Below are 25,041 nucleotides of genomic sequence, written 5' to 3' on the forward strand. Positions count from 1 at the left end.
AATAGGGCTGACATGGAAAAATCACAAGTAGCAACATCAGAAGATGAACCCATAAAATATGCTGATATCACTTTGAAAGAAGTTATAAGAAAGAGTGAAGTGCCTTTACAGACAGAGATTTTGAAAAGTAAACTTGAAGTTAATCTTCCGGAGCCTCTGCCTATTACTGCACAATCAAAATCATCTCAGATAGATCCACTTGAAAATCTTATAGAACAGCTACGGAGAGAACTAGTATTTCTTAGATCTCAGGTGAGCTTTCCTCCAAATCACATTCCTGGGATCGTTTTTATATTAACACTTTTTTAATGGCTTCTCTAACAAAGTTCTATAAGTAATAATTATAATAAGAATTGTTTTTTGTTTGCACATAACACTAATCTATACATACACATTCTATATTTTAAAAATCTAAAAATGCAATAAATTTGATATGAAATCATTGACTTGCCCAATTTATTATTTCTTTAGAATGCAGTCATAGCACAGGATTTATTGATCAAGGAAGCACAGAATAGAAATGCAGAAATAGAGCTTGAACGTCATAGAAGCCAGGCAGAACAGGTAGTATAAAGGCAGACCATTAAAAGAGATGATTATGGTACTAAAGTCAAAAGCTTTCGTTATATTTCTCTTCCTTTTGCTGTGGGGGTGGGGATCACCATTGGTTTTACCTTTCATATTTTATTTTTATTACTGCTGCTGTGTGTCTATAGCTTGTTTCTGATGTGTTACACCTCAGCTGATCAAATTTTTTTAACTTAAAAACTATAAACTATTGTGATAGTTTGTAAAAAAAAAAATCAATTTTATTCTTTATGTTCTTTACAGAATGAATTTCTTTCAAGAGAGCTAATTGAAAAGGAAAGAGATTTAGAAAGAGGTAGAACAGTAATAACCAAATTTCAGAATAAATGTGAGTCACTATTATCTCTTATTTTTCGGAACCTATTTATCCTATACTGAAATCGTGGATCTAAAAGGATTTTAATTGTCTCCATAACATGTAGACTTCAGTCTCATTTGTCTGTTTGGTTTGCCTTGCTATATTCATAGCAAGTTATTAATGTGAAAGTTACTAATGTGATTTTATAATGACACATAAGTTGGTTTTTCTTTTTTTTTTTTTTTTTGTCTAATAAAAGTGAAGTTAGAGGGGTGCCTGGGTGATGCAGTTGGTTAAGCGTCCGACTTCGGCTCAGGTCATGATCTCACAGTCTGTGGGTTCGAGCCCCGCATCGGACTCTGTGCTAACAGCTCAGAGCCTGGAGCCTGCTTCAGATTTTGTGTCTCCCTCTCTCTCTGCCCCTCCCCATTCGCTTTCTGTCTCTGTCCCTCAAAGTAAAATAAAGACGTAAAAAAATTTTTAAAAAGTGAAGTTAGAAAAAGAAATTTAAAAGATTTTTAATAAAGTGAAGGCAATGTATGTTCACAATTTCTATCAAATATGAAATATAAATATATGTGTATGTGTGCATGATTTAAATAGATATATCATTTAACTCAACTATTCACACATTGGATTTTTAAATTTTTTTGTACATTTATTTACATTTTTACTTTCCAAATGAGTATTTTTTCTGTATGTGAAATATTTGTTATTTGTATAGAATAGCATAAATTGTATAGAAGGTATTCACTGAATGAGAAAAATATGTCCTTTTAGTAAAAGAATTAGTTGAAGAAAATAAGCAACTGGAAGAAGGTATGAAAGAAATACTGCAAGCTATTAAGGAAATGCAGAAAGATCCTGATGTTAAAGGAGGAGAAACAGCTCTAATTATCCCTAGTCTTGAAAGACTAGTTAACGTAAGTTTTTTCATGTTGGTTTTGTTTTTTATTTCATATTTTAAAGATGTTGTTCCACTGTTCTCTGGTCTTCATGATTCATGATGAGACACTTACGGTTATTTGAGTTATTCTTCTCCTGTTTGTTACTGGTTTTTCTCAGGCTGCTTTCAAAATTTCCTCTTTTGTTTCGTTTTTACCAGTTCCACTATAATGCGTCTTGGTGTGGGGGTAGGTGTGTGAGTGGGCACATATATCTGTATGTGTGTATGTGTATATCTGGGGTTTGCTGAGCCTCTCGAATCTGTTTACTTATGCCATTTGTCATAATTGGAAAGTTTTCCGCTTTATTTCTTCAATTATTTTTTCTGCCCCATTGTCTCTGGGACTCCAGTGACACATTAGACATTTTAATATTGCCCCACAGGTTTTTGAGGCTTTGTTCACTTTTTTCCTCTAATTATTTATCTTTTCCTGATTGGATGATTCCTATTTATGTTTTTTTAAAATTAATTAATTAATTAATTTTTAATTTTCATCCAAGTTAGTGTATAGTGCAATAATGATTTCAAGAGTAATTCCAGAGATTCATCGCCTATGTTTAACACCCAGTGCTCATCCCAACAAGTGTCTTCCTTAATGCTCCTTCCCTATTTAGCCCATTCCCCCACCTATAGCCCCTCCACCAACACTGTTTGTTCTTTGTGTTTAAGAGTCTCTTAATATTTTGTCCTCCTCCCTGTTTTTATATTATTTTTGCTTCTCTTTCCTTATGTTCATCTGTTTTGTATCTTAAATTCCACATGAATGAAGTCCTATGATATTTGTGTTTCTCTGACTTATTTAGCTTTGTATAATACCCTCTAGTTCCATCCATGTTGTTGCAAATGGCAAGATTTCATTCTTTCTGATTGCCGAGCAATATGCCATTGTGTGTGTGTGTGTGTGTGTGTGTATATATACGTATATATACATATATATACATATATATACATATACACACACACACACACCACATTTTCTTCATCCATTCATCTGTCGATGGACATTTGGGTTCTTTCCATACTTGGGTGCATGTGTCCCTTCAAAACAACACACCTGTATCCCTTGGATATATACCTAGTAGTGCTGGGCCATAGGGTAGTTCTGTTTTTAACTTTCTGAGGAAACTCCGTACTGTTTTCCAGAGTGGCTGCACCAGTTTGCATTCCCACAACAGTGCAAAAGCGATCCTTTCTCTCTGCATCCTCGCCAACATCTGTTGTCACCTGAGTTGTTAATGTTAGCCATTCTGACAGGGGTGTGGTGGTATCTCATTGTGGTTTTGACTTGTATTTCCCTGATGAGTGATGTTGATCATCTTTTCATGTGTCTGTTAACCATCTGGATATTTTCTTTGGAAAAGTGTCTATTCATGTATTTTGCCCATTTCTTCATTGGATTATTTGTTTTTTTGGGTGTTGAGTTTGATAAGTTCTTTATCAACTTGGGATACTAGCACTTTATCTAATATGTAATTTGCAAATATCTTCTCCCATTCCATTGGATGCTGTTTAGTTTTGCTGATTGTTTCCTTTGCTGTGCAGAAGCTTTTTATCTTGATGAGGTCCCAATAATTCATTGTTGCTTTTGCCTCCCTTGCCTCCAGAGATGTGTTGAGGAAGAAGGTACTGTGGCTGAGGTACAAGGTCACTGATATTCTCCTCTATCATTTTCATTTTTCTGTTTCAAAGATCGGCCTGAGACTTGGCAGAATTTTTAAACAGAATTCGGAGTTCCCTTTGGCTGATTATTTTCTTTCTGGAATTCCCATATTACTTTCCTATGAATTTGGGCTCCATCTCTAATTTTTTCACCTAGAAAGATGACAGGTCACTACACCTGTATTCTGCCCACCCTTCCCACCCCCCAAAAAGGAAAATTGACTTCTCAGTTCTGTCTTCCAAGTTTTAAGTCTTCTCCAAATCTTTTATTTTCTAGAACCTTTAAATAGTTGTTTTTTGTATTCACTTGTTAAATGTGGGAAGGTAGGTTTGTTAGGACCTTACGCAACAAACCTAGAAGTATTAATAGAATGTAGTAAGAATATTTTAAATATTTCAGTGCTTACACATTGCTACAAGAATATTGCTAGCTATCAAAAAATAATTTATTTATATTTATTATGTAAATATTAGAGACTTCTGCAGCATTAATAAGTGTTACATAAACTTGAATAAAATATACATTTTAAATTCTTAACATTTAAGGGGTATCTGGGTGTCTCGGTTAGGCATCTGACTCTTAATTTCATCTTAGCTCATGATCTTTTTAATGTTTATTTATTTATTTTGAGAGAGAATGAGAGTGTTCAAGCAGAGGGTTAGAGAGAGGGAGAGGGACAGAATCACAAGCTGGCAGTGCAGAGCTCATTTTGGGGTTCGAATTCACAAACTCCAAGATCATGACCTGAGCTGAAATCAAGTAGTTGGACGTTCAACCAACTGAACCATGTAGGCACCCCTGAGATCAAGCTGTTTTCCAAGGGAAACTCTAGTTAGTGACAAAATTCAAACAGAAAAATAGCCCAGGAAATTCTGACTTCTTATATTTCAGTTGACAGCTTCTGGTCTTCTCAGGATCACTACTTCCAGATATTTCATCTGCTTCTTTCCTGGGTTGTCTTTTTTTTTTTTTTTTTTTTTTTTTTTTTTTTCTGATTGATATGCCCTGTCTGCAACTCACAAATGATCTAACAATACCTGCTATAAGAAATCTTCAGAATAATTCATACTTTAGATATCTCTGGATTATGTACTTGATTTCACTGTCTATGCTACAGGATATTCTTCAGTGACTCAAATCACCATCTAATTTAATCTCATTTTATTAAAAGGCCATGTAGACAACATGGTGCTATTTTTCAGCAAGATAGTTTACTAGACTACCTTGTTGTCTGTCACAGTACCTACTTCTGTCTTCCTGGTATACCTTTTGAATTAGTATTAACTTATTTCCATATGGCCTTTTATGGTCTCCTTGGAGTAAAGGCTTACTTTTATAAACCTAGTGCCTCAAGTGAAACTTTGGATCATCCTCCTGAGTAGGAGATTGCACTTGGTTTTATTTATCTTAACTTTCCTTGTCTTCTGCCTTCCTTTGTGAAGCTTTACCTTGCAATTAGCAGTTTTGCTATATCAGTTTATTTTTTTATTTTTATTTTTTAAGTTTATCTATCTTGAATTTATCATGAATCGTGAGATCATGACCAGAGCTGAAATCAAGAATCAGATGCTTAACAAACTGAGCCACCCAGGAGCCTATGGTTTCTTTAAAATGCAAATATATTTATATGTATGTACTGTATAGATATGTACAGGGCATATGTATATGTGTGCCATTGTTGGAGAATTAGGACCAGTGAAGCCTCTTGGAAAATATTTTAGTATTTGATGTATTATTTTTGCTTATGCAACACTCTTGGATAATACTGTGTTACCATACTTTGCCTTTTTATCATCTATGCTTCAACTGATTGGAGAGGAAGCAATGAAAAATTCATTTAATTAAGCGTAATAACTGTTTCATTCTTTTGCTCATGCTTTAAATATGGGTGTTGCATAGTTTCAAAGTATTCGCATATAAATTATCTCATCTTGACTGTATAAAAACTTTGTGAAGCAGACAGATCGAACATTAACTCTTTAGAGCTAAAGAAAGTAATGTATAACAAATTTAAGTCACTCGCTGAGATAGTAAGAGATTGGTTAGGACTTAAGCACTAGTCCTTCCAGTTGTTTTTCCAGTGTACTAGTCTACTAAAATTAGCTAAATGTTTGTTAATTATTATAATGAGGTAATTACTATGTTTGGTAAAGCTGATGGAAGTTAATCTAGAGTTTAATAAATTTAGATTCCTAAATAAATGGATTTAGCATATTTTGTTATGCATGGCAGTGGGAAGAGTAAAATGCTTAAATGTGAATTATATTTAAAAGTAATCTTTAATGATAATTTTAGTATTTTGCTTCACATTTCTTCAATATAATCTAAATATATTAGGCTATGGAATCAAAGAATGCAGAAGGAATCTTTGATGCGAATCTGCATTTGAAAGCCCAAGTTGATCAACTTACTGGAAGAAATGAAGAATTAAGACAGGAGCTCAGGGAATCTCGGAAGGAGGCTATAAATTATTCTCAGCAGTTGGCAAAAGCAAATTTAAAGGTAAAAATTTTATTAAGTAATAGAAAATGCTAAACATTATAAACATAGGCTTAATATGAAACTTAATTTTTTTAAAATGAAAAAATGGCTCTTGAATTAATTCAACAATAAGAAAGCTCCTTTCTGGTTTTTTCTTAATTAAATGGGAGATAACTACCTCTTATAATAAAAAAGAAAACAAAAATTCTAAGTCTATCCCTAGGTTTCTAAATAGAATTTGAAAGTATGATTTAACTAATGCCTGGTAGGGCATTCATGCATTTCCTTTTTAAAAATATTCCGTAAGAAGTGTAAGTTACTACTTTTGAATTTGTCTTTGGGTATAAGAGATGTGATTCTCATTTCTGAACTGTGTCTTTCCAGATAGATCATCTTGAAAAAGAGACCATTCTTTTACGGCAATCAGAAGGATCAAATGTTGTTTTTAAAGGAGTAGACTTACCTGATGGGATAGCACCATCTAGTGCCAATATTATTAATTCTCAAAATGAATATTTAATACACATCTTACAGGTAGTAAAAATTTTGCATGTAAATAACAAAAGTAATTGATAGTTTGTTTTTTATTTTTTTATTTTATTTTTTTTACAAAGTTTTCAATATTTCAAATACATTTCAGAGTTAATTATTAATCTCAATTTTTATATATAGTATGTCAAGATACAAGTCAATTAAGAAAATACGTGATAAATTCAGTATGATAGTTTTTTAATTTAGTCTTCATACATTCTTTTGTATTCTTAGAATATTATCATTGAGGTATATTTTTATAGATTTTGATATTTAGTGGAATTTGTAAATAAAAGAAATTTATTCCTCATCTGCATGAGAAGCATGCTGACATATCTTGTCCACATATATGTCATATGAAATATACAATAGGTAGAATAACATGCAGCAGCCAAGGTAGTAATGTATAATTAAGGGAAGAACTTTTATTTAGTGCTGGTTGTATAAGCAATTCAGGTGAATAAAGTCTCACATAGCTTTTTGGTGAAATGATTAGAATTGTTCCTTTTTTGTGTTAACTACAAGAAAACGTTTTTAAACCAAATTGTCTTTAATGTCTTTCTTTCCTTTGCCTTGTAAAGAGTTAATTCATTAGTGAATTAGAAAGGCCTGTTTGTCAGTTTTGCTGTCTATATTGTGGTCATTGTGAATGACCTAATGAGAGGTTCTTTTCATTATTTCATTTGAAGTGTAATACCCATAACCTCATGTTCATTAGAAATATAATTATAGAGGTGCCTGGATTGAGTGTCCGACTCTTGGTTTGCTCAGGTCATAATCTCAGGGTTTGTGAGTTCAAGCCCCACATGGAGCTGTGTGCCCACAGCACAGAGCCTGCTTCAGATCTTTTGTCTCCCTCTCTGCCCCTCTCCTGCTCATGCTTGTACTCTGTCTCTCTTTCTCTCAAAAATAAGTAAGTGTTAAAAAATTTAAAAGAGGGGCGCCTGGGTGGCTCAGTCGGTTGAGAGTCAGACTTCCGTTCAGGTCATGATCTCACGGTTTGTGGGTTCGAGCCCCATGTCGGGCTCCGTGCTGACGGCTAACTCAGACCCTGGAGCCGGTTTCAGATTCTGTGTCTCCCTCTCTCTGACCCTCCCCTGCTCACGCTGTCTCTCTCAGAAATAAAGCATTAAAAAATTTTTTTTTTTAAATTTAAAAGAGATAGAATTACAAAAATGTGTTTGGAATCAATTAAAATACATTTTTGATTGTAAGCACTACTGTTTCCATCTCCTAGATGATCCATTTGTAACTATACTTGAGTTCTGATTATCAAATATGCATTTCTGTATTTGGAATTTAATATTTTTTTGAATGTTGGAATTTGTGTGTTACCTAAGTCAGGGAGGGACAACCTTACCATTTATAAGAACATTACTTTATAATCCATGTTATAGCACTACTTTTAAGTTTGTAACTTTAGCACTTTTTAAAAAATATATTTAAAAATAAATGAGAGAGAGAGAGTGGGATAGGGGCAGAGAGAGCAGGAGAGAGAGAATCCTAAGCAGGCTCTATGCTCTCAGTGAGGAGCCCAACATGGGGCTCGAACTCATGAACCTTGAGATCATGATCTGAGCTGAAGTCAGGTGTCAGGTGCTTAACCAGCTGAGCCACCCAGGTGCCCCTTAGCACTCTTTATGACTTCTCTTATTCTCCTGCAGTATAGGAACACTGTCAACAAGTAATGACGGTATTGTAATGTTGCTTGAGATAAGATTCATGGTTTTTTTTTTTTCATCTTTATAGAAAAAAAAAACATATGAGAGGTATTATGATAGATTAGGGAGCACCAATTGCGAATCAGAAAGCCTGTTCATAATGGCAAAACAGGTACTTGGACTCCTATACCTAAGAGTGATGGACGTAGCCAAAGCCTTTGGAGTCACATGACCTGATTTCAAGAATTCGATCGGCATACATACATACATATATATATACGGTATCTAATACCAAGCTTGTCATTTATGCTTAGACATGGTTACCAAGTGTAGTGGTGAGGAGTTTTTTAATGTTGAGTTAATCTTTCAAAGTCTCTTTCTTCATTTATAAAATGAAGTAATTGGAAAGGGCATTTGAATAGAGGCATGAACAGTTAAGTTCTCAAAAGGGTATGTGAGGCTGAGTGGACTAGAGGTAAGCTTGTAGCCATTGTATCTGGTAATTTATATGGTTATGGAAACTAACAAATATAAAAATAATTTTACCAATTTTATAGTACTCATTTTTATACATACTGCCTTATTCCATATGCCTTAAATGAAGATGTTCCAAATACTGTAGAAATTATCTGAACCACTAATGGATTTGGTAACTATTTTATGCATTTTTCTGTAATCTTAACAGATTATGAATTTATTCTTTCAGATATAAAATCTGATTCTTTTTTCATCCTTATTTCTAAACCAATTTTTAGGAACTAGAATGTAAAGAAAATAAATTAAAAATTTTAGAAGATTCTCTTGAGGACTATAACAGAAAATTTGCAGTAATTCGTCATCAACAAAGCTTATTATATAAAGAATATCTAAGGTATAAGTGTTAACAAAACTTTACAATTTAGTTGCAACATATTGTTACTAATGATGAAACTAATGTAAGAAAATACTTAGATATTTTGTTTTACCCTTCTGTCATGCCTCTTCCTGTCTACTTTGTCTTAGTTTCTTTATCTATAAATTTCTGAGATATTAATGCCTTTTCCATAGGGTTGTTACAAAATTTAATTGAATTATTATATGAAAATGCTCAGATATGAGCATCTTGTAAGTGTCCTGGCACGTGAGCATTCTGTAAACATCAACTGTTAGCATCATTCTTCATCATCACTGTCGGCATTAGTGATATACATTCATTGGAAACTATCACATTTCTCCTTATCTCTGCTATTTCATCTGTATCAACAGAATAATTTTCTTTATAGTCACTAGAATATCTGACAAAGGTGACTTAAATATGAAGGGGAATTATTCTGTGCTCTAACAAGAATAGGGTAGGTCATGTTTAGGGTTGTCATTTTCTCCTTTGCTAGTTTATAAAATAGATGCAAGAATTCAAAGAAGATGGAGCCATGCCCACTGAAGAAGAGGCAAGTTTTTTTCCACATGACTTTTCATTTTTACATAAAAATTTTTTTCCAGAGTCTTCTAGCAGAGCAGACTTTGACTCAGATCCCATTAGCCACAGTTGGGCTAATGAACTGTATAAATCATATGTTCAAGTCCAAACCATTCAGTGGCAAAGAGAATGAATGATGCCACCGTAATTTGTTTATGCCGACTGGATTGCAGGTGCCTGTGGACTGTCTCTTGGATAGGCAGCAGTGTCTTACACACCTTTTTTTTTAAGTCAAACGATTCCTAATAATGCCTGTATTCTATATATTTCAAGTATTTAAATTAACACTCAAGTGTAAGACTAGGATCCAAACATTGAGACCTGATTTCCAGAATTACTTTGGAGTGTGATTATTTTCCTATTTTCTGTTTTTAATAAAATATTTATAAGATTCATCTTCACTTGTTATATTGTAACAGTTACAGAGTCATGACTCATGGAATAATGAAAGTAACTTGATAAAATAATTTCTTTACACTGCATTTATTTAATAAAAATATAACTTCTAGGCTAAATCCTTTTTGAATGGAATTTTGAGTATTTTGTTATCAGAAAGCAGTACCTATGATGTTCTTGTTTTGTGAAAACTTTAAATTTCCATAATTTAAAATTATCCTTTTCTGTAGTTAAATATTTTATTAAGTTTATTATATTGTCATTTTTATCTTTTTTAAGTGAAAAGGAGACCTGGAAAACAGAATCTGAAACAGTGAAAGGGGAAAAGAAAAAACTTGAGGATCAAATCCAACAAGATGCTATAAAAATAAAAGAATATAATGTAAGTAAAACCTTTTAAAATCAACATACACTACTGTAAAAACTAAGATAGCTACATTCAATAAGTAATGTAAATGTGTCTTTGCAGAATTTGCTCAATGCTCTTCAAATGGATTCAGATGAAATGAAAAAAACACTTTCAGAATATAGTAGAAAAATCACAGTCTTGCAAGTGAATGAAAAGTCACTCATAAGACAATATACTACTTTAGTAGAAATGGAGCGACAGCTTAGGAAAGAAAACGGGAAACAGAAGAATGAATTGATATCAATGGAAGCTGAAGTTGGTGAAAAAATTGGGCGTTTGCAACGATTTAAGGTACATCTGATTTTTTCTTTTCACTCTGAATACTTCAGTTATGAGGAAGAGAAGATCATACAATGAACAACCATCACCTGGATTAATAGTTAATGTTCTGTCATAATTGCTTCATCTTTTTTTTTGTAGGAATAAATTGTAGACATTTCTTCCCTTAATATTTAGTGTCCATCTCTGAAAACAAAGCCTATTTTTGTTTACATAACCACAATAACTTTATCACATGTAACCAAATTGACAATAATTGTCTAATGTTATCTAATTCCCGACCATATTCACATTCCCTCAGTTGCCCAGGATCCAGTCAAAGGACCCTACCCTGTTTGCCTGACCTCCTCATTTTTCTTTTCTTTCAGTATCATTACAGACTCACACACTTAGTCATTACTTGTTTGTTTTCATTTTGGCCAATTGGAACCCTTTAAAGCTAACTCTGGTTTCCTTTTGGGAAGAATCCGGTAGTCTTTGAAGCAAGCCTCAGAAGTTGGTTTCTTTTCTGGCACAACAAGATATCCAAGGTTTACATTGTATACTTTCATCCAGAGTTGGAATAAACCATTTTCTAAAGAAGCGTGGTTATTTTTAGTGTTAAAGGCAATTAGATACCAAAAACTGGTAATTAGGTGCTATTCTTTTTTTTTTTTTTTTTTTAATTTTTTTTTTTTTTTTAATGTTTTATTTATTTCTGAGAAAGAGAGAGAGAGAGACAGTGTGAGCAGGGGAGGGTCAGAGAGAGAGGGAGACACAGAATCTGAAGCAGGCTCCAGGCTCTAAGCTAGCCGTCAGCACAGAGCCCGACACGGAGCTCCAACCCACCAACCGTGAGATCATGACTTGAGCCGAAGTCGGACGCTTAACCGACTGAGCCACTCAGGCGCCCCAGTGCTATTGTTCTTGAAATGTCATTGATACTAGTCCTTTTCATTGGACAGGTTAGGAAAGTATGTGTAGGGGCGCCTGGGTAGCGCATTCGGTTAAGCTTCCAACTTCAGCTCAGGTCATGATCTCGCGGTTTGTGAGTTCCAGCCCCGCGTCGGGCTCTGTGCTGACAGCTCAGAGCCTGGAGCCTGCTTGGGATTCTCTGTCTCCCTCTCTCTGACCCTCCCCTGCTCACGCTCTGTCTCTGTCTCTCTCTCTCAAAAATAAACTAGAAAAAAATTTTAAAAAAAAGAAAGTATGTATATATTTAAACCGTGAGTTCATATTGTTATCTCCAAATTCAGATTTAACATAATAGGGTTAAGGAAATAGTATGGAGTTTTTACTAACATTTGATTTTGTACTCCTGTTACTTTTTTCTTACATGGAAATCTGTTATTAAAACAATTTTTCTATTCTATAAAAATCACACATTAATTTGAAGATAATCTTGTATTGATATTAACAATAATGACAGCAGTGCTACCAGATTTAGTTTAAAATATCTTTAGAGTTCTTGGGGTGCCTGGGTGGCTCAGTCTGTTAAGCGTCCACCTCTCGGTTTTGGCTCAGGTCATGATTTCACAGTGTTGTGAGTGTGACCCCTGCTTCAGGCTCTGTGCTGACAATGAGGAGCCTGCTTGGGATTCTCCTTCTCCCTCTCTCTTTGCCCCTCCCCTGCTCATGCTGCCTCTGTCTCTCTCAAAACAAATAAATAAACTTAAAAATTTTTAATTTCTTTATAGTTCTTATTTTCTTTAGAAAACATTCACTAGGATGTATAGTCAAGGTAATATATTCTGCGGTAACTTGAAATAATTCTCCTCCTTGTGTGGTTATGCTGTAAATTTGATATATAGTTAGGCTTGTTTGTTTTACATTTGTCTTCAAACTCATAGTTACTTTTAGTTTCTTTTTAAAAATTGGCTTGAATATATAAAACATTTTAATGTTTTGAACATATAGTCAAATAAATCTTACTTCTGTCCCTGTACCTTTGACTCCATTCTGCCCTAACTGCTATAGGTAACTGATTATCCTTTTAATGTTTCTTTTTGAAGATTTTAACAGACACAAGAAGTTACATGCTGCGTGCACTCTTCTACACCTTGCTTTTTACATCTCGTCTTAAATAGCTTATTTTAAGCATGTACATGTTCAGTTTACATGTCCAAATTTACATAGGATCTTATAAATGTAAAAATAATTCAAAGTAGAATAAAATGATGTTGAGATCCTTTTAAACATAGTAATAAGTGAAATTGTCATGTTAAACTCATTTTCAATGTGATCTTAAAGCTGAATCCTGATGCAAAAAGGAACATGTTGAATAATGAAAACTATTTTTATTTGGATGTGTAATGAGGACATTTTGATTTTTTTTTTTAATTTTAATGTTTGTTTATTTTGAGAGAGAGAGACCGAGTACGAGTGGGGGAGGGGCAGAGAGAGAGAGAGGGAGACAGAATTCTAAGCAGGATCCAGGCTCTGAGCTGTCAGCACAGAGCCCAACACAGGGCTCGAACTCAAGAACTGTGAGATCATAACCTAAGCTGAGGTCGGATGCTCAACCAACTGAGCCACCAGGTGTCCCAGGACATTTTGAGTGTTAAGAAATGTGCATGTTTTTTACCTTTGTGCTTTTCCTGAAGTACTGTAAATAGAGCAAGTATGTGAGATAGAAGGGGAAAAAAGAACTAGAATGTTCTTGTTCAACCTGACTGGTCAACCTGGATTTGGGAGATAGTACACAATAATTGGAAAGCTGAAAATTGGGTATTTTTAGGGGACGGGAATTCCAAAGAATGTGTGAAATCAAATTCTGAAAGTAAGGTAGAATAATGTGTACTTACTTAAATGGAAAAGAGAAGCTGTCAAAATGAATTGTGAAGCTCTATGACAAATATTTTTCCCTCACTACTGTACTGCAGAAGCAACCATACATTCTTTATCTTCTTCACTTTATAAATTTGGTTATTCCTTTTACTACTTCATCAGCTTACTTCAGAGAAAAATGAAAGTTCAGATATTTCTTCTTTTAATACAGAGTCTTTGAGTAGTGAATTTTTATAATTATATAGCTGATGAGTAGAACATGAAATAAGTAACCAAAGTCTTTGATATTACTTATTAGAAATAAGTAATTGAGAGAAAATTTTTCTCACTCTTGTTTATTTCATGTAAATAAAAGGTTTTCTCTTTTATTACAAAACTAGTCTGTTTAACTGTAATAAGCAGAAATAGGTGAATTGTAATGCGGTAAATCTAATTTTGCCATTCAGCTATCTAAAGGCAATTTTTTCAATCTTATGAAATTTAGAAAAGCCATCCCAAGATACATTTTTTAATATAATTAATTTTCAAATTGGCTAACATACAGTGTTTTCAGTGTGCTCTTAGTTTTGAGGGTAGATTCCCGTGATTCATTGCTTACATACAGTACCCAGTGCTCATCCCTTCAAGTGCCTTCCTCCATGCCCATCACCCATTTTCCGCTCACCCCATTAATTCTGTTCTCTGTATTTAATAGTCTCTTATTGTTTGCCTCCCTCGCTCTCTGTTCATAGCTCTTCATATTTCTCTGTTCGTATTTTTTCCCCTTCCCTTCCCCCATGGTCTTCTGTTAAATTTCTCAGGTTCCACATCTGAGTGAAAACATGATATCTGTCTTTCTGTGACTGACTTATTTCACTTAGCGTAATACCCTCCAGTTCCATCCGTGGTGTTGCAAAAGCAGAATTTCATTCTTTCTCATTGCCAAGTAGTATTCTTTTGAGTGATACACATTTTCTTGCTGCTGTGTATTGTGCTTTCTTGAAACTAAATTTCATTTTACTATGATAGTTATGAAAGGATTCCCTTTATTTTTATTTTTATTATGTTTTAAAATTTCTAAAGAGTACCATTTCTTATACGAAAGAAACTAATAATCATTCTAATATTTTTAATACATGAGAAATCTTTTTTTATTGATTCTAAAATCTGTTTTGCTTTCAGCTGTATTATCTTACCCTTCTCAAAAGTGGCTAGTGCTTCACTAGAAAAAAGTACACCAACTTAACTCATCTCTTCATTTACATAGGAAATGGCCGTTTTCAAGATTGCAGCTCTGCAAAAAGTTATAGATAACAGTGTTTCTTTGTCTGAACTAGAATTGGCCAATAAACAGTACAATGAACTGACTGCAAAGTACAGGGACATCTTGCAAAAAGATAATATGCTCGTTCAAAGAACAAATAACTTGGAACACTTAGAGGTAAGTGTATATGATCCTTGGGTCTTGTAATATTAGTGGTTTTTCTTGGATGCTATCAGTAGGTGCAGAATGACTTCATCCTGTCATCCTCCTGAGTCTACTTGCAAAATTGTATTGAATCAAGCCACTTAACACCAGGCACTTAAAGAAACGAGCATGAACCAGATAGGGATATGATTGTAACCGAAAGAGGAGGCATCATTCAATACCCATCCCTTTCTCTTCTCCCTGATCCTTGTACAACTTAATTTCTTATACCTCTTGGCTTTTGTTTCTTGGGATGGATGTAGCCAAGAATGGCTCTTCCTGACCCTGGATGAGCTCTGGAAATCCCCATCCTTTCTAACTGTATGGGTAAAAAAAATAGGATAAAGTATCGTATATTCATTCACACAGTCTGTGGATATGGCCCCGAACCCTTGTCTTCCTCTTCTTGCCATTTGACCTCCAGACCTTTGGCAGTAAGCAAAATCTGCTCCTGATTTGTTCATCTTTCTCTTTGGAAATAGGGGTTTGTGTCTTTTGATTTCTCTTTTGTGATCCTCTCCTAGGAATGGAATGAGGTCTGATTTTGTTAGCTTCATAGATTTTACATGCTTAGAGGGGCCCACTCAGTAAAATACCCAAGTGTTATTTTGAATAGCTTATAATGACTCCTATAATCTGAGTGATTTATTAATACTAACTAGCAATAATCATGATCAGTCTGCTTTTTACTGTTTTGCCAAAGGGAGATGATTATGTTAATTTTTGTAGAAAATTTTGAATAGGTATGGTAATAATTCATTTTACTTTTCCCCATTTTTCATGTCCTTTGTACTCTTCCACTGTAGGATTTGAAAATCCCATGTAAGGGGCGCCTGGGTGGCTTAGTCGGCTAAGCGTCTGACTTTCGCTTAGGTCATGATCTCGTGGTTCGTGGGTTCGAGCCCCACGTCGGGCTCTGTGCTGACTGCCAGCTCAGATCCTGGAGCCTGTTTCAGTCTGTGACTCCCTCTCTCTCTGACCCTCCCCTGCTCACGCTGTCTCTCTCTCTCTCCTAGAAATAAATAAAAACAATAAAAAAAATTAAAAAAAAAAGAAAATCCCATGTAAGAAATATACTATGTAGATAATAGCAATGAATAATTTTTAACTTTTATTTATCTATTTTTCCAAAGAACATTTTTCATCTTTCCTTAAAGTTAAAAAAAATTGCATTTATATTATATCCTTTCCTCTTTCTGCATCTCTATTATAATTCTGAATATATTTTTATCCCTATTGGCAACATCTCAGTTTCATTCTTTAGTATGTATATTGTGGTAGCCATTACCCTGTCCATGTCTCTTGTGTTACCTCCTCCTTCCTTCCACCGCAGTGGTTGTTCTAAATGGGAATCTGACCATGTGACAATGCCTTTGCTTCACGAAACCTATCAATAGCTGTTAACCACTTAAAAAATAAAAGTCAAATTCCTTTTGTGATTAGCCCCCACTTATCTCATGTCATGTTCTGTGATGCTCTAAGTACTTTTATAGTTTGTTTTTGAAATTGAACTACCAGTTTTCTGGAACACAGTGTTTTTCCTTATATATATGTTCTTATGTACCTGCCATTTCCTTGTCTAGAAAGCCCTCCCAGGACTCTCCATTTATGTGCTCAGTGAATTTCTATTCATGTTTAAAACTTTGTTCAGTCAGTATGTTTTTTTCTGAAGCATCTTTATGGAACAAAGTCCCTCTGTCTATATTCTCTATCCTGTACCTATGTCTGCTATTTATATCACATCATACTATGAGTATTTATGTCTCCATCCCTTCCTGGAATATACGCTTCTTGATATTAGGAACTCCACTTAATTCATTTTTGTTTGTTTAGTACCTCCTGTTTGGCACACAGAACTAATAAATGTTGACCTCAAGAGAGTGATTAATGGTGTAGAGCCATGGTGCAAAGGCCATCAGATGTGGTGATTAGGAAATTGTTGATTCCTTTCAAGATTAAAGTTTCTTTTTTTTTAAATTTATTTATTTTGAGAGAGAGAACAAGGGAGAGGCTGAGAGAGAGGGAGGGATGGAGAGAATCGCAACCAGGCTTTCTGCTCAGTGAAGAGCCCAGTGCAGGTTTCAATCTCACAACAGTGAGATATGACCTGAGCTGAAATTAGGAGTTGGCCTCTTAACTGACTGAGCAGCCAGAAGCCCAAGGAGTAGGTTTTATTGAGAGTAAAGGTGATAAAAATCAATTTGCAAAATATGAAAAGAGTGGATGATAAGGCAATAGAAATACTAGAAATCTGATGATAGAAGAAAAGAGAAATCGATACAGGATAGATACAGATTGAGGTAGAATCAAGAGGATTTATTTTATCATTTTTTTAAAGAGACCAGTGACGTTTGAGGGTAGAGGGAAGGAAAATTTAGAGGAAAAGGGAGAGGATGATTGAAGATTCAAGAGGAGAGTAGTAAAAGTGTGGGTGCAGGGCACCTTACCCAGGGCAGGGGAGTGAGAATGGGATCTTGAGCAAGACCAGAGTTGTTCTCGAAAGTCTGGAAATAAGAGGGGGAAAAAAAGGTAGAAAGATGGGTAAAACCCCCAAAGCCCTCTTTTGTTTTTGTTTTTCTTCCCCCTTGTGTATTTATAGTATCTAAAACGGGGTTGTAATTATGCACGTTACCAGAAAGTCATATTTTCTTCTCTTATCTTGCTTTTTTATCATAACATTCCCTTAAAAAAAAAAACCCTCATTATCCTCTTATTCTTCATAACATGTATTATTATCATATATTGGCTTCTTTTCTACTATCCTCTTCCCAACACAAGTGATAGGACAGAATTTCTTTCTCATTAAAGTCCAGGACTTAGAATACCTGGCATATAGTAAGTATTCTGTTTGTTAAAACAAAGAGTAAATGAGCATATTACATTTATGTGCCAACTCCTACATTTTTGTGTCCAGCCTGACTTCTTGGTACTGTAATGGGATTATCTATTTTACAACTTCTGTTTCAAGAGGATCTCAAATTTAACATATCCAGAATGTCTGTTTCATAGTTGTTTCTGTTTCAATAGATGCTGCTGTTAACCTACTCAGTGAAGGCAGATACCTTAGAGTTACTTTCTTGCCATTTTTTCCCATCGTTTTTATTTCCCAAATGTAATTCATTCATATATGTGTCCTCCTTTCTCCATCTTCACCACTATGACCCTACTAATCAGGATTTTATAATATTTTCCTAATTTTATTTCTCTGTTTACCCTTTATTTATTCTCCTCATTGCATTCAAAATGATTGTTTAAAACTTCCTCCTTAAACGGGCACCTAGGTGGCTCAGTTAGCTAAGCATCTGACTTTGGCTCAGGTCATAATCTCGAGGTTCATGAGTTCAAGCTGTGCAACTGGCTCTGTGCTGACAGCTCAGAGCCTGGAGCCTGCTTTGGATTCTGTGTCTCCCCCTTCTCTCTGCTCCTCCCCTGCTCATGCTCTCTCAAAAATAAACATTAAAAACATTTTTTTTTAAACAACAGGAAAATTTCCACTTGGTTTAAATGATTTCCTATTACATATTAAGTTGAATTCTAGTTTCTTATCTTGACATACTGTGCCTGACCTACTGTGGCCCCCTGTTATCACTCTGACTTTATCTTATACTACTTGTTGCTGTTATTTTTGCTGCCTGTGGTGAACTCCTCTAATTCCCCATACTTAGTGTGCATCAGAGCATCAGGGTTTATCAATACATCGGCTCTTTTCTCTGACTGGCTTCTTGTCAAGACTGGCTCATTCTCAGTGTGCCTGGGTGGCTTACTCAGGTAGTGCCTGACTCTTCAGCTCAGGTCATGATCTCACTGTTATGGGATTGAGCCCCACGTTGGGCTCTGCACTGACAGCATGGGGTCTGCTTGGGATTCTCTCTGCCTCCCTCTCTCTCTGCCCTTCCTGTGCTCTTGCTCTGTTTTTCAAAATAAATAAAAAAAAAAAAAGACTGGCTTCTTTTCGTACCTTAGCTTCTGGCTTAGATACCACATTCTCAGTAGTCAATACCTTCTTTAACCATTCTGTCTTGATACAGTTCCATTTATTTTTCTCCAGGTCCGTACTATTTTAAAATATTTTCACAAGTATGTGTGTATATTTATGTGTGTATGTATATGTATGTGCGTATATATTACATGTAGGGGAGCTCCTAATTTTGTTTAAATAAACTGGATTGTGAGTTTTAGGACATATTATATAAAGTTAAGGCAATATCACTTGTATTAGTATGAATTATAATGTAATTTCCCAATGATGTTTCTGTTTTATTGAGTGTGAAAATGCATCCCTGAAAGAGCAAGTAGAGTCTATAAATAAAGAACTGGAGATAACCAAAGAAAAACTTCACACTGTTGAACAAGCCTGGGAACAAGAAACTAAATTAGGTACGTATTATGACTCTGATAATGTAAAATGATGAAGATCTATCTAATAGTGAATATGTTATTTATTTATAGTTCCTTTTCTATATCAGATGAAAAGGAAGCATTTTGATAAAAATGAACTCTGCCTAACAGTTTAATTTAGCAGACAGTTGATGAATAATATCTTATGCTAATCAGTACCAAAATTTGGTTTTTAGTTATCAGATCAGATTAGTTCCTAGTGAAAGTATATATACTAAAAAATTATGACAAAGCATTAACCATTTTGAACCATTTAGCAATCAAGACTGGTGACAATTTTTAAATACCTATATTTTAGTGGTAGTATTTAGAAGTTTTCCACTATGTGTAAAGTTATATTAGGAATGCATCATTTGATGCATTTAAATTAAAAGGTCACCATAAAACATCAAAAAAATTTTGAAAAGAGTTTTTATTATCTATAGTTTTACTATTACATTATTTTTTTTGTATTACCTTATACATGTTTACCTGAGCACTGGGTGTTGGATGAAAGTGTTGAATCACTATATTGTGCACCCAAAACTAATACTACACTGTATGTTAACTAACTGGAATTTAAATAAAAACTTAAAAAATAAAATAAAGTATAAGTTTGACTCTAATGGTAAACATATATATACTTTAAATTATATAAATATTATATACTATATTTATATAGTACATACTAGTATATTTCTTTTATTCATCATTCTTACACATACAAATATTCCTGTAATATCTTACCATTTGAGTGATTAAATCACTAGGCTTTCTTATTTTTGCTATTGTTTATGGTGTCCAGTGAACCTCATCATGTATATCTGAGAGATATTACTGTCTCCATAGGATATTAAAATCTTTGTTAGTCTGGCTAGGATTTTCCATATTCATTTTTCAAATGGTTTTCCATATTCATTATTCAAGTGGTTATCTTAGTTTATGACATTTAAATAATTTTATCTTACTAGCATTGTGCTTTATTATTTTCAAATAAATTTGCTCCTTTGGATAAATTGCGTTTGTTTTCTAGATCTTAGAACTCTAATGCTATTCAAGGTTTCTGTTACAAAATAGAGCTGTTTTATTAAATTGGTAACTGGGACATGTAGTAGTTTAGTGAAGCCTAACATTGGGCCTAATATTATCTAAAATAAGCTACTTTTAGAAATGTAATTTTTAATTCATGAGATTAAAAGGGAATTGATTTCTACATAGTTGCTATATGAAAGAAGATATCATTTAAACTAAGATATAAAAAAGGAGTATTACATACAATTGTAGTAAGTTCTCTGTTCATTTTACTCTATTTCTCTTAAATAAGTGCTGGATTCCCTATAGAAATTCCTAAATTTCTATAAGGAATAACTTTTTATTATCATTCCACTGATGAAGAATGTAAGTTCCAGAGAGATTAAATGGGATAGAAAGTATCCAGACAGGAAGTAACAGAGCTAAGACTGGAATCAAGGTCTGTCATAATTCATAAGGCTCATGTGTTATCCGTGGAACCATATTATTGCATCCTTGAAACAATGTCCAGGGGCACCTGGGTGGCTCAGTCAGTTAAGTGTCTGACTCTGGCTCAGGTTATGATATCACAGTTCTTGAGTTAGAGTCCCACATTGGGCTCTGTTCTGACAGCTCAGAGCCCAGAGCCTGCTTCTGATTCTGTGTCTCCCTGTCTCTCTGCCCCTCCGCTGCTTGCACTCTGTTTTTCTCTCTCTGTCAAAAATAAATAAATGTTAAAAAATTAAGAACAGTGTCTAAAATATTTGGGATATAATTTTTGATAACAGTTTGAGACTGATTTAGTATTGTTTTATATAGGAAATGGATCAAACATGGATAAGGCAAAGAAATCAATAACCAACAGTGAAATTGTTTCTATTTCAAAAAAAATCACTATGCTGGAGATGAAAGAATTATATGAAAGGCAGCGGGCTGAACATTCTCAAAAAATGTACGAACACGCAAGGACTTCATTAAAGCAAATGGAAGAACGTAATTTTGAATTGGAAACCAAATTTGCTGAGGTTTGATATAATTGTTATCATGCAGTTAGCATAAAGGATTAGTCACATTAGACATTGTATATTGTAAGAGATTTGTATTTCTGAAGTAACATTAATACAGTGCTGTGTTTCATGTAATGGATGAATAAAAGATGTGTTTTTAATCTGAATTGTTTAAAAAGAAGACGGGTATTTCTGTGAATGAGTTCTTATTTCTCATCAGTGTTACATTATTAGATTTAATGTAAAAATATTATTTGCTTAATAATGATATTGCCTTCCACAACCATTGTTCATTTAACAAATGTTTATTGAGTGCCGATTATATGCCAGACACTGTATGGTGGCTAGTTTTATCACAGGAAATAAAATAGACAGTAAGTTCTGCTCTCAGGACTTTATATTTTAATAGTAAGTTTTAGACTTTTTTGATATGCTCAGAAATATTAAATCAGTTGGCAATTAAAACAGTTTGCAAATATCTAACAGTTGATGAAGTGGCACTGTTGTAATGTTTACCTTGAGAATTAGTATACTTTTCAAAACATATTTGTCATTTTGTTTATTTTAAAGGAATCACTAAATCTATGTTAAGATTTTTTTTAACTCATTCATCTTTATTTATAGATGATATAATTGGAGTAAAGCATAATGCATATACCACATTTCAAACAACTGTTAGAAAATCAGAGATTCAAATATTAGACTATGAGTTGTCCAATATAAATGACTTTTGGTGGGTGAGCCTATAACCCAAGTGTTTATAATCTTTTCCTGACTCTCTTTACCCTCTTCAGTCCATTCTTAATATTTCACACTCAGTTCAGTATCTGGACTAATGCTAAGTAAAGAGAACTGTAGTAATATCTAAATTGAGAGGAAAACCTCTCCAAAAACTAATATATCTGAACATTTTTTGTTACCTTTTCTTAGCTTACCAAAATCAATTTGGAAGCACAGAAGGTGGAACAAATGTTAAGAGATGAACTAGCTGATAGTGTCAGCAAGACAGTAAGTGATGCGGACAGGCAACGGATTCTAGAATTAGAGAAGACTGAAATGGAACTAAAAGTTGAAGTGTCAAAGTAAGTGCATGCAAACTTTTAAGTCATTAGATGCATCTACTCTAATTTATTTTTAAGAAACCTAATTATAGTGGTTTGGGGTAATATTCTTAGTGGAAATGATACTGGTTGTTTTTATTTTTTGTTTTTTTGTAAGAACAAGGTTAAATACTAACAAGATTAATCTTTAACAGGCATAAATAATAATATTGATGAGGAAATAACTTCTTAAGATTCATATTTTTCAAAGTCCCGGATTAGTATTGCAGAAAGCACTGAATTCAAATCAAGACCCTATGTAATCTAGTTCTTCGACATACTAATATTTTTGTTGGAGGGAAGCGTGGTGGTCATTCAACTTATTTAAACTTAAGTTTCTTGTATCTGATAAAGAGTTAGTATCCAAAATATATAAAGAACTTATACAATTCAACCCCCAAAAACAATCTGATTAAAAATGGGTAGAAGAAATGAACAGACATTTCTCTGAAGAAGATATCTAGATGGCCAATGGATACATGAAAAGATGCTCTCAGCATCAAATTCATCACAGAAATGCAAATCAAAACTTTAATGAGAAAACACCTCACACCTGTCAGAATACTAAAATCAAAAACACAAAAAACAACTACTGGCAAGGATGTAGGGGAAAAAAATCTTTTTGCAGTGTTGTTGGGAATGCAAATGGTGCAACCACTGTGGAAAACAGTATGGAGGCTCCTCAGAAAGTTAAAAATAGAACTACCCTAAATACTACTAGGTATTTACCCCCCAAAACAAAAACACTAATTCGAAGGATACATGCACCTCCATGTTTATAGCAACATTATTTACAATAGCCAAATTATGGAAGCAGCCCAAGAGTCCTTGATAGATGAATGGATAAAGAAGTGTTGTGTATATGTATGTGTATGTATATATATAAAGGAATATTATTTGGCCATAAAAAGAATGAAATTTTGCTATTTACAACGACATGGAGCCAGAGAATATAATACTAAGTGAAATAAGTCAGTCAGAAAAAGACAAATACTATATGACTTCACTCATATGTGGATTTTAAGAAACAGCAAAGGAAAAAAAGAGATTGATAAAGAGAGACAAACCAAGAAACAGACTCTTAACTATAGAAAACAAACTTTTGGTTACCAGAGCAGAGGCAGGTAAGGGGATGGGTTAATTAGGTGATGGGGATTAAGGAGCGCATTTCTTGTGAAGAGCACTGGGTGGTGTATGGAATTGCTGAATCACTGTATTGTACACCTGGAATTAGTATAACACTGTATTTTAACTACACTGAAATAAAACAACTAAATATAAATAAAATAATATATTAAGAAATTGCCATTGCCACCCCAGCTTTAGGCAACCAGTACCCTGATCAGTCAGCATCATTAAGGGAAGACCCTCCACCAGCAAAAAGATTATGGATTGCTGAAAGCTCAGATGATGGTTAGCATTTTTTAGCAATAAAATAATTTTTAATTAAAAAGAAATGAAGGGGTGCCTGTGTGGCTCATTTGGTTAAGTATCTGACTCTTTGTTTTAACTTGGGTCATGATCTCACAGTTTAGGAGTTTGAGCCCTGCATCAGGTTCGATCCTGGCCTCAAGGAACCTGCTTGGGATTTTCTCTCTCTTCCCCTCCCCATTTCCTCCCCCACCCTCGCTCTCTGAAAATAAATAAACTTTAAAAAAATAATAAATAAACTTTTTTCTCTTTTTTAAGGGAGTACTAGTATCTCTTCTTGTTTCTCAAGATTGCAGTAAAATAGGGGCGCCTGGGTGGCTCAGTCAGTTAAGTGTCCGACTTTGGCTCAGGTCATGATCTCATGGTTCATGGGTTTGAGCCCCGTGTCAGGCTCTGTGCTGACAGCTAGCTCAGAGTCTGGAGACTGCTTTAGATTCTGTGTCTCCCTCTCTCTCTGACCCTCCCCTGCTCATGCTTGCTCTCTCTCTCTCTCTCTCTCTCAGAAATAAATAAAACATTAAAAAAAAGATTAAAATAAATTCAGATTTTGATTCTGTTTACATTTTTTGAATACTATATACTGTGCTAGGTATTAAACATATATTAACTCATATAATTATACTTAATTTCACTATACAGACATTTCACTATGAAGGACTCCATTTTGTATTCTTCCTCTTATCATAGACCTCGCCTTTTGAGATAAAATAATTTATAGTTATTCATTTTATTTTAATTTTTAAAACCTGTGTAACTAGTAATGAGCATTTCTAATCAATATAAGGGAACGTGATTTATCTGTCACAGTGCACTAAAATTATTCTACCCCAAAGTAAAATGCATTTTTGCTTTACCTGTGTGATTGTATAATACTAATCTTGGAGGAAATTTAATAACTTACCATCAAGCTTTTCCCATTTTTTGTAATTGTAGTAAGCATATAATCTTTTTTTCATTTCTGATAGCTTGTAAATGTAAAACAAAGCATATATTAATCCACCTAGGGAACCTAGGAATTTTAAATTCCTGTATTCTTAACTGTACAATTATGTCAAATAAACCTACTTAAACCTTATTCTAGCTCTGCCAAACTAGGGTAATAAGTATCTTATGGTATAGAAAGAGAGATACTTTTTTACTTTGGAGCTTTTTCAGAACATTTCATACAATACTATGTATAATGAATTTTCAAGGGAG

General features: G+C 34.0%; 1 protein-coding gene across 1 annotated transcript in view; it reads left to right on the forward strand.

Moving 5' to 3' along the window:
- Positions 1-25,041, forward strand: part of CEP290 (centrosomal protein 290) — a 91,245-nt gene that overhangs the window by 25,095 nt on the left and 41,109 nt on the right. Inside the window, exons 18-28 of the mRNA XM_077772266.1 lie at positions 832-916; positions 1,667-1,809; positions 5,830-5,994; positions 6,358-6,507; positions 8,921-9,036; positions 10,297-10,399; positions 10,487-10,717; positions 14,718-14,891; positions 19,184-19,295; positions 21,126-21,331; positions 22,244-22,395. Of these exons, the coding sequence (XP_077628392.1) occupies positions 832-916; positions 1,667-1,809; positions 5,830-5,994; positions 6,358-6,507; positions 8,921-9,036; positions 10,297-10,399; positions 10,487-10,717; positions 14,718-14,891; positions 19,184-19,295; positions 21,126-21,331; positions 22,244-22,395 (1,637 nt within the window). The remainder of the gene's footprint in view (positions 1-831; positions 917-1,666; positions 1,810-5,829; positions 5,995-6,357; positions 6,508-8,920; positions 9,037-10,296; positions 10,400-10,486; positions 10,718-14,717; positions 14,892-19,183; positions 19,296-21,125; positions 21,332-22,243; positions 22,396-25,041) is intronic.

This window comes from Crocuta crocuta, unplaced genomic scaffold, assembly GCF_008692635.1.
Source record: "Crocuta crocuta isolate KB4526 unplaced genomic scaffold, BGI_CrCroc_1.0 scaffold216, whole genome shotgun sequence".
In the NCBI taxonomy this organism is placed as follows: domain Eukaryota; kingdom Metazoa; phylum Chordata; class Mammalia; order Carnivora; family Hyaenidae; genus Crocuta; species Crocuta crocuta.